This window comes from Callithrix jacchus, chromosome 4 (assembly GCF_049354715.1).
Source record: "Callithrix jacchus isolate 240 chromosome 4, calJac240_pri, whole genome shotgun sequence".
Taxonomy (NCBI): Eukaryota; Metazoa; Chordata; class Mammalia; order Primates; family Cebidae; genus Callithrix; species Callithrix jacchus.
In genome coordinates, this window is record NC_133505.1 from 87,771,806 (window position 1) to 87,781,943 (window position 10,138).

General features: G+C 41.1%; 1 protein-coding gene across 7 annotated transcripts in view; it reads right to left on the bottom strand.

Moving 5' to 3' along the window:
- The window catches only part of IBTK (inhibitor of Bruton tyrosine kinase), an 85,563-nt gene extending 77,425 nt beyond the window's left edge, over positions 1 to 8,138 (bottom strand). For 5 of the 7 annotated variants that reach the window (XR_013534858.1, XR_004741900.3, XM_078370720.1 and 2 more), the window contains exons 1-2: positions 7,975 to 8,138; positions 2,008 to 2,693 (exon numbers count right to left, since the gene is read on the bottom strand). Coding sequence is in view for 5 of the 7 variants with exons in the window: in XM_078370720.1 (XP_078226846.1) it covers positions 2,008 to 2,328 (321 nt within the window). In the remaining 2 variants the exon portion in view is untranslated. Of the gene's footprint in view, positions 1 to 2,007; positions 2,694 to 6,121; positions 6,218 to 7,974 lie in introns of all 7 variants that reach the window. The other 2 variants (XM_078370719.1, XM_054254186.2) reach the window with 1 other exon arrangement.
- Positions 8,139 to 10,138: the final 2,000 nt, after the last annotated feature.

Here is a 10,138-nt window from a genome sequence, read left to right on the forward strand (position 1 = left end):
TGTATGACAAAATGCCCATACAAAAAAATTGTTAAATTTAAGGATGGACGCGGTGGCTCATGCCTATAATCCCTGCACTTTGGGAGGCTGAGGCGGGCATATCACTTGAGGTCAGGAGTTCAAGACCAGCCTGGCCAACTTGGGGAAACCCCGTCTCTACTAAAAATACAAAAATAAGCCAAGCACAGGCCTGTAATCCCAGCTACTCAGAAGGCTGAGGCAGGAGAATAGCCTGAACCTGGGAAGCGGAGGATACAGTGAGCTGAGATCACACCTTTGCACTCCAGCCTGGGCGACAGAGCGAGACTCTGTCTCAAAAAAAAAAAATTGTTAAATTTAAAACTCATGACTTCTGATAGTGAGTTTGTAATTTGCATTCATTAGTGAAATGACATTGGGGTGTATCTCAAAACACTTCATTATTTGCCTATTCAGTCCAACACACATAATCTACTATAAAGAAAACTTTATATAAATTAAGCAATTTTAATCATCAATTTTGTTTTTTGAGACAGAGTCCTGCTCTGTCACCCAAGCTGAAGAGTAGTGATGTAACCTCAGCTTACCGAAACCTCTGCCTCCCGGGTTCAAACAATTTTCCTGCCTCCCCCTCCCAAGTAACTAGGATTACAGGCATGTGCCAACACACCTGGCTAATAATTTTTCTTTTTTGTTTTTTTTAAAGATGGGGTTTTACCATGTTGGTCAGGCTGGTCTTGAACTCCCGACCTCAGGTGATCTACCCGCCTTGGCCTCCAAAGTGCTTGGATTACAGGCGTGAGCCACCACGCCCGGCCCAATTTTCGTATTTTTAGTAGAGACAGGGCTTCATCATGTTGGCCAGGCTGATTTTGAACTCCTGACCTCAGGTGATTCACTTGCCTCAGCCTCCCAGAGTGCTGGGATTACAGGGATGAGCCACCACACCCGGCCATCAATTTTTTTTTGAGGCAGTCTCACCCTGTCACCTAGGCTGGAGTGCGGTGGCACGATCTTGGCAAACTACAGCCTCCACCTCCTGGGATCAAGCGATTCTCATGCCTCAGCCTCCCAAGTAGCTGAGACTACAAGCACATACCATCACACCTGGCTAATTTTTGTATTTTTAGTAAAGATGGGGTTTCACGATGTTGGTAAGGCTGGTCTTGAACTCATAACCTCAAGTGATTTACCCAACCTCAGCCTCCCAAAGTACTAGGATTACAGCATAACCCACTACACCCGGTCTTATCAGTTTCTTTAGAACTATAAATACCATATGCTAACTAAGCAAGAAATGAACACACTACTCAAAAACACAATTCCTAAATAATGTTCAACAACTAGCGTCCTTTTAAAGTTAATAATACAGTTATTTAAGAATAAACTATATTTTTTAAATACTAAAAGCTATTGTTATGAAAATTTCAACTGGGAAATTAGACTGGGGCAGTTCACACGTAAGCAAATGGAAGGCCAGTAAACAATAAAATGAAACTAGAGTCTTTACCAATCAGAAACCACCAACCAACCTCTAGCTAAAATCTTTTCACTCTAACCAATTATTTTCTTTGTCTTTCTTCTGCATTGGCCTATAAAAGCTCACTGCTCATGCTGCAGCACAGCTCTCTGAACCTCTTCTGGCTCTGAATGTTGCCTGATTCATAAATTATTCTTTGCTCAAATAAATTTTGCTTATTTAATGTAAAGTTTTTCTTTTAATAATATAAGGATCATTAAATGATGTATGGAATTTAGTTCAAAATAATATGAGATGTATAAACAACACAAAATTGGCCAATAGTTCATTATACATAGTAAGCTTTGATAAACATTCTAAATTTTATATCACAAAAAGTAAAAAGGAATGAAATTCTAATTCCAAACATGAGTTATAGTAGTAAGAGATAGCAAACAAGTGAAAAAAAAAACACAAATCTTTTCCAAAAAGTATGTAGGATGTATGAAAACGATTAAGAAAAACATATTCCAGACTAAATATGTTTAAAATAAACAAATAACACTTACCTTCAGTAGAGACCAAACACAATCAATATGTCCATAAAAAATGCTTCTGTGTAGTGCTGTCCATCCTGACTCTTTGTCTTTCACCAACAGATCCACTCCTTTCTGAATAAGCCAATCTAACACTCCTTTCTTTCCACAGGAGGAAACAAGGTGGAGGGCATTCCTGCCAAAAACATCCTTGATAGTTGCAGCATTGCAACAATGACTGGAGAGAAAGGCCTTAATCTGGTTTTCACTCCCCTTTGTTACCACAGAAAGGATATCCAAAGCATGCTTCAGGGATCGACACTTTGATGTGCAGTCAGGCATGGGTGAATTCATCCTAATTGTTTTTATATCACTTACTTCGGAATCGTTAGATAAAATTAATTTTTAAAAATGAAAAAGCCAGGACACAAAGGTGCTAATTGAGGAAGAGTTACAGAGAATAAATGACCTTTTTAGGATAATTTAAATCCTCCTGACAATAGTATAAAAACTATATAACTTTATACAATTTTTTGGCACTTAAATGAAAAAAATTATAAATAGCTCTATAAAGTTTATATCAAATACAAGTTCCTCATTTTAAAAAATTCCACAGTTTCAAAATTATTCCTGGAGGCAAGCACCAAGGGGGAGCGAGGAGGGGAACTCCCCCTCCACACTGTCTGATTCTTTTAAATATCCATAATTGCAAGGGTGACCTATAAGAGAAGGAGAAAAGAGAAGATAAAAATTCAGAATCTGTTTCTCACTCTCCTTAAGTACTTTAGAACACAACTACCTCCATATTTACTGGAACACTAAACTTCTGGGAGTTATTTATATCCTCCTACTCAAAGTCATCACCAAGGTCTGCTTTTTCACATAAAAATTTGCAACCTCTGGCATAAGCGGATTAATTCCCTTTTTTCCTTAAATCTGTCAATCTTTCATATTTATGCTACCTATATTTATACCAGTCATCCTTACTCCATCTTCCACTCTCATGTTTAAAGTTAATCTATATTGGTTGTGCGCTGGAGTTTCTCTTTCCTTCCAGTCCTTCAAGCCTTCTATGCTGTATTTTTACACTCTTATTAGGTATGTTCCCCACAAGCTATAAATATGTTCAACTCTACCATCTTTCTAAGAATCCCATCCCAAACCTATACCCCCTAAAACTATATCATCACCACCAACACAATAACCAAAACTCTAAAAGTAATGGCTATTACTTTTAATGGTAAAACCTGCAATTGCTTTTGCACCAACCTAATAGCTCCAAATCTGTTTCTACTAGCCTATACATTCTGTAATTTGATATATAGTCCTCATAAAAATCATTCCCCCCCTTAAAATGTTGATTTGAACCAAAAAAAAAGGAACAAAATAAAACCAATAAAAATGGCAGCAAAGAGAAAAACAGGTACCAAACCTCAAGTAGTTTAAAAGGTTAAAAATGGAAAACATGATACATTAGTTCCCATTATCCATTTACTTTCCATGGTTTCTATTAACCACAATCAACCTCAGTCACAAATATTAACTAAAAATTTTAGAAATAAGCAATTTATGTTTTAAATTGCATGCCATTCTGAGCAGAATGATGAAATCTCATATTGTCCCACTCCAAACCACTCCACCTTGCCTGAGACACGAATCATCCATTTGTCCAGCATTGCCATACTGTACATGCTACCAACCCTATAGTCACTGAGTAGCCCTCTTGGATACCAGATTGAAAAAACATAGCAAATATAGGCTCCAGTACTAGCTTCAATTTCAGGCATCCACTGGGGGTTTTAGAATGTGTCTTTGGATAAGTAGGGACTCTTGTATGTGATAAAATAGTCCATCCAGTTAATTTCATTCTTTAAAGCTCTAAAACCCCACCATCTTTCTATTTTCAGTGTATGTATAATACCTGGAAGGAACTACTTTTTGGTGGATCACTCAAACCTTATATTAAAGAATTAAGATACAACAGAAGAGAATTCCCTAATTCATTAGTATATATAATTTAAACATCTAAAGGAGAAAAAAGAATATTAAATATAAAAGGCATTCCATACTATCATATAGAGAAAGCAGCACCTACAGAATACTATGAACATAAAAATGGAAGTGATTAAGAGCCAGAGTTTCTTAGAGTTTTACATATACAGATTCAAATATAGCAATGTCAGCTGTTATCAATTATATAACTAAAAAATTACATGATCTCTCCAAGTCATTTCTTCATCTGAAAATAGAGACAATCCACCCACCTCACAGGGTTACTATAATGAAAAATGAAACTACCTAATATGGTACCTGGCACTAAAAACTACAAAAAACAATAGTTTTCACTACTATTGTATATTCAATCACAAAAAGATAATAAATTGTAATTCTAAAATCCATGTTTGAGCTTCATTATCACTGTTAACTACTTCTCCAAAGAAACCATTATCGCTAAAGTTACTAATGACTTTGAAATTATCAAATGCTTTTGTATATTTTCAATTCCTATCTTACTTACCTTCCTTCCTTTATGTCTTTAAAACCTCCTTCCCTTATGTCTTTAAAACCTCCTTCCCTTAAGGAGTCTAAGAGATCCTGAGCCAGGCGTGGTGGCTCATGCCTGTAAACCCAGCACTTTGGGAGGCCCAGGCAGGCAGATCACCTGAGGTCAGGAGTTCAAGACCAGCTGGCCAACATGATGAAACCTCATCTCTACTAAAAATACAAAAATTAGCTGGGCATGGTGGCAGAAGCCTGTAATCCCAGCACTCTTGGGAGGCTGAGGCGAGTGAATCACCTGAGATCAGGAGTTTGAGACCAGCCTGGCCATCATGAGGAAACCCCAACTCTACTAAAAATACAAAAATTAGCTAGGCATGGTGGCAAGCACCTGTAATCCCAGCTACTTGGGAGGCTAAGGCAGTAGAATTACTTGAACCTGGGAGGCTAAGGTTGCAGCGAGCTGAGATCATGTCATTGCATTCCAGCCTGGGCAATGAGAGTGAAACTCCAACTCAGAGAGAGAGAGAGAGAGAGAGAGAGAGAGAGAGAGAGAGAGAGAGAGAGAGAGAGAGAGAGGGGGGGGGGGGGGGGGGGGATCCTGGAAGGGCAGGAAGTCACAGAAGCATTTAAGCATGGGCTGTCTCTCTCAACCACTTATTCCTAGGGCATTATCGCTTCCCCTGGCCTTCAAATGCGGGGCTTCTCTCAAATGTTCTATCCTCAGTCCTCTAACTTCATATTCTCCCTAGATAGTTTCAACCCTTTTCATGCTTTTAACTCTACCCTACACATGATTATAAATCCCCAAATCTGTTTCTTGCTCACATATTTCTCCCAAATTCCAGGCCCATATTTCTAATGCCTATTGTACTTATCTATGTATTCAAAACTGCTTATTGAAGGGGAATAAAGCAAAAGAAATAAACATTTAAACACCTAATACATATGGAATGCTTTACATCAGACAGGACAAGTAAACCACCCAAATCATACCACCAGTAAAAGAGGGAGTCAGACTTCAAACACAGATCTGTTTAATGAGGTCCATGCTATTTCTGCTATACTATACTGTCTTCTTCAGCGCATCCACAGTAGGATCACAAGGCATTGGAAATATAAAAATAATTAGGATCTAAATATCTTAGATAAAATGAAATCAGGTTAATGGATAATACTCAGGTGGATGCATAGCTAGTTTAACATATATACTGACTGAACAAAACTTATGATCTATTACATGGTTCCCATCATCAAAGGGTCACAGTCTGGTAGAACAGACTAATTTTATTTATGCAAGTAACTAAAACATGTCATGATTATAAACCTATGGTCAAGATAAAACAAGTGACACATAGGAATAGGGAAGACTTTCTACAGGAGATGTATAAACTAAGCCTTAAAAGGTGAGTACCAGCCAGGCACAGTGAATCATGCCTGTAGTCCCAACACTTTGGGAGGCTGAGGCAGGTAAATCACTTGAACCCAGGAGTCTGAAATCAGTCTGGGCAACATGGTGAAACCCGTCTCTACAAAAATATATATAAATACACATATATATATGTATATATATACATACACACACACACACACACACATATATATATATATATAAATTAGTTGTAGTGGCACATCCCTCTAGTCTCACCTACTCTGGAGGCTGAGGTGGGAGGATCACTTAAGACTGGTTAGTCGAGCCAAGATCATGCCACTGCACTCCAGCCCGGATGACTGGGTGAGACTCCTTCTCAAAAAAAAAAAAAAAGAATACCATACGCGTTTGCCTGATAAATTCTGGGTGAGAGCACATTTGAGGCAGAGGGGATAGTAAATATAAAAGAACTAGAATCATCTTGGCCCATTCCAAAATTTCTAAATAATTCAGAAGACAGAATAGACCGGATTTTGAACAGCCTTATGTGCCTTTCCTTAGAGAGAGAGAGAAAAAAAAAGGCAAGCCATTCAAAGACATACTTAAGATCTTGAACTGACAAGATGTGGTTAGGTAATTCCCAGGTTTTTGGCTCAGAAAACAGATACAGAAACTAGGAAGAACAGTAAGGGGTCAATACTTTGGAAGTGAGAAAAGCAAAACAAACCTAAATAACAGAAGAAACAAGACTTACAGATGAAATTTTGTTTTATACATTATATATAGTGCTCTACGTAGATATAATCCCCATTTCAGCCTTATTAGTGCCCCTGTAAATATGATCACCTTCATTTTCTGATGAGGAAATTCACGTGAAAGTTTAAAAAGCCTACCTAAAATAATACCAACACAAAAGTATTATTGATCCTACATATTCCACAATACCAAACTGCTCTCCCAAAAGGCAGTTAGAAAAATTTCAATGAGAAGTAGTATAGTGTAGTAGAAAAAAGTACCATGAAATTCAGTTAAGAACTGAATTCAAAAGCAGTTTGGTAGGGCAGCTGGAGACTCGGAAGCTGAAGATCCAAGCGATTCTGCCTCAGCCTTCCAAGTAGCTGGTATTACAGGCGCGAGCTACCACGCCCGGGTTAAAAAATTTCTTAAAGTAAACTCTAGTTTTACTAAAGTTTCTGCAAATGTTTGCAAATGTAATTATTTTAGAAAACAGTTCTGTCCTCATTTACTTTCTTCAATTTCTAAAACAAATAAAAGTCAAGGAATTCAAAATACAAAAAGGAGGAAATGATCAAGAAGGGACTGACAAGCCTGTGAATTTACACCACATTATGGGCAATGAAACACTACCGCTCATAAAAGTCACATCCTTTCAGTATTTCCGATAAATTTCAAATGGCCTACTTCGAGGCGTAAGTTAAAAGGTGCTGCATGAATCTCTGGCTAACACACCGAAGTTTTATAACTACGTTGGAAAATAGGCGTCAAGGACGGCCTGTGTTACCTAATCCACAGCTACACTGAAACTCTGTGAGCCACGAAGCTCTGCCTGTTAAACAAAAGGCCTGTCTTCTCTGTCTCTCTCACCCCCACCCTCCAAAAAGAATCGGTTCTTTTTTACACAGCAATGTACACTTTAATTAGAGTTCACGATCTGCTTCCGGACAGAGTCAGTATCCCCAGGGTGGACTCAAACTTGTGACTCCAGGAAGGGGATAAGGAACATGAGCGCCCACAGGAACGGCTTCAAATCCAAGACTCGAAGGAAAGTGACACCACACAACTATCACAACTAGGAATGCAATGTCGCTGGAGGGCGTGTCCGGCAGGACTGGAACGTAGCGCGTCGCCGGGAGAGGCCATTCATAGCTGAGGGGGGCGGTAGGGAGCGGCGGTAGGGTGCAGCGGCAGGGACCCCGGCCACTCGGCCCTCTCCGCACAGTCAAGCGCGAAGCCCTGCAGCCTCGGGGCCGCAGAATCCCCTCCCCAGTCCCCCCCGCGCCGGCGTCTGCAGCCACCCGCACCCTCCGGAAGGCGAATACTCTCCCCTTGCCCCCGGGGCTGAAGGGAAGCGGCTCCGCACGGTCCGGCAGTTCCGAGCCCACCCTCACCAGTCGCTAGATGAAACTGCGCCGGTGGATTCCGCAGGGTCCACATACAGCCACACAGGGACTCATCCTCAGTGAAGCCAATAAGAGAAACCGAAGGGCGCCAGAGGGGCCAGTCTCCAGACCCGGGTCAGTTCTGGAGGCGGCTGCAATACAGCAGCGACTACAGTAATCGGAACGAGGGACGTGGAGGAGGGACCCGAGCGGGCGGTACTCAGTAATAAGGCGAACGCTGATTGGCTGGGGTTCGTATATGCCTCTTGATGATTGGCTGGTGCCTGCCCAGAAGGTTTCGCGTGGCAGCACTTCTGCCATGGCCTTTTCTCTGGCGGCCCGAAGGAACTTGACCTCGCCGGCCTTGAGGCCGCTGGCTCGTGCCAGGGGGCGGGGAAGGGAGAAAGACTCAGCGGGAGACTCTAGGCCAACAGCGGTGATGGGAGTGTCCCTTTCAAGGCCAGCCATCTCCCAGTTAGAAACGTCTTTTCAGGCAGCTGGAGATTCTGTAGAGAGGCTGAACCCTAGTGGAGAAGGAGACCTGCCAGATGCCTTGGATGGGTATCACCCGGTCACTGCGCAGCAGAAGCCAAGTGCATAGGCGTCTTGCAAAGAAGAGCTTCCCCCCATAGCCCTAGTATAGGGTCACTGCAAAGCTAAAGGTGTCGTCTCCGTAGACCCAGCCTCACACCTCTCTGGCTCGCTATCCACCCAGATTATCTGGCAGTCACTCCCTTGGTCGGAAGGCGTCACTGCCCTCTTAGATCGCCACCATGGGACTAGCTGCCAGCCCGGGTCACGCCACTCAGTGCCTGACACCAGGCTTGCACTAGGTTTTTTCCACTTGAACTCTGAATCTAAAGGCCATTTAAAAAGTGGTCGAGTGAAAAATAAAAGGGATAGTAGCCAATAATCAATACTAGGGTACTGAATGGGAAACCTACTGCTGCTTGAATGTCTAATACGGTAAGCACTCAGTAAATGATTTTTCAAGGAGGAGTAGTGTGACTCAGAACAAACGACACTAGGAGTCAGGAGTTGGCTGCACAGCTCTGCCACGTTGTGAATTTTACAAGCCACTGCGTCTACCTCATCTCTAAAAGAAAGGAGTTGCGCATGTCTTCTTAATGCCACTGAGCTATACTTGCTCTCATTCGAAACCTTTTTTGTGGTAGAGAAGATTACTAGCCCAAAGCCACACAGCTGCTTAGCCAAAGAGAAAGGGAGACTAGGACCCAGCCCTCCTGCTGCCAGTCCCAGTACAAAATTGTTTCTTTGCTCTTTATTCCGTATACCCTACTTCCTACAAAACAAAAACCGGTTTGTAATGTAAAAATACGTGATTTTGAAAATAAGCTCAAGTTGTATCTCCGGATATTAGAAAAAAAAAAACTACATACAGTGACTTTTATATTCATGAACAAAGAAGCCAATAATGGCAAATAAAGCTACTAGTGTAAATAAATGCATTAACCTGTGTTAATAACTTTTCTGTCTCTTACTTGTATCTGGGCAAGTTAATTCATGTTTCTGAAGCCTCAGTTTTCTCATTTGCAAAATGGGAGAAATAATGTATTTTGGGGTTGTGAAAACGTAATGGTAGAGATATATAGCACTTAGCAGAGAGCCTTAGTAGCACATAACTATTCTTCATAAATAATACTAATAAATAATTTCTTCAGTGGCTGAATTATTCCAAGCAGGCATTCATTAATTTAAAAATTACGACCAGGCAGGGTGACTCACGCCTGTAATATCAGCACTTTGGGAAGCAGAGGCAGGTGGATCACTTGAGCCCAGGCAACACCAGCCTGGGCAACATGGTGAAACCCTGTCTTTACAAAAAATACAAAACAATTAGCTGGGCTTGGCGTCACATGCCTGTGGTCCCAGCTACTCAGGAAGCTGAGGTGGGAGAATACCCTGAGCCCTAGGAGGTCAAGGCTGCAGTGAGCCAACATCATGCCACTGCATTCCAGCCAAGGCAACCAGAGTGAGGCCCTATCTCAAAAAATAATAATGAAATAAAAGTAAAAATTATCAAGTCTCAGGCAATTTGTGGTAAGCACTGGGGATGCAACAGTGAACAAAAATACATGTAGACCCAGATATTCCCAAACATGTTAAATTGCAACGTTTACTGATTACAAAGAATACTGTGATGGATTTAATC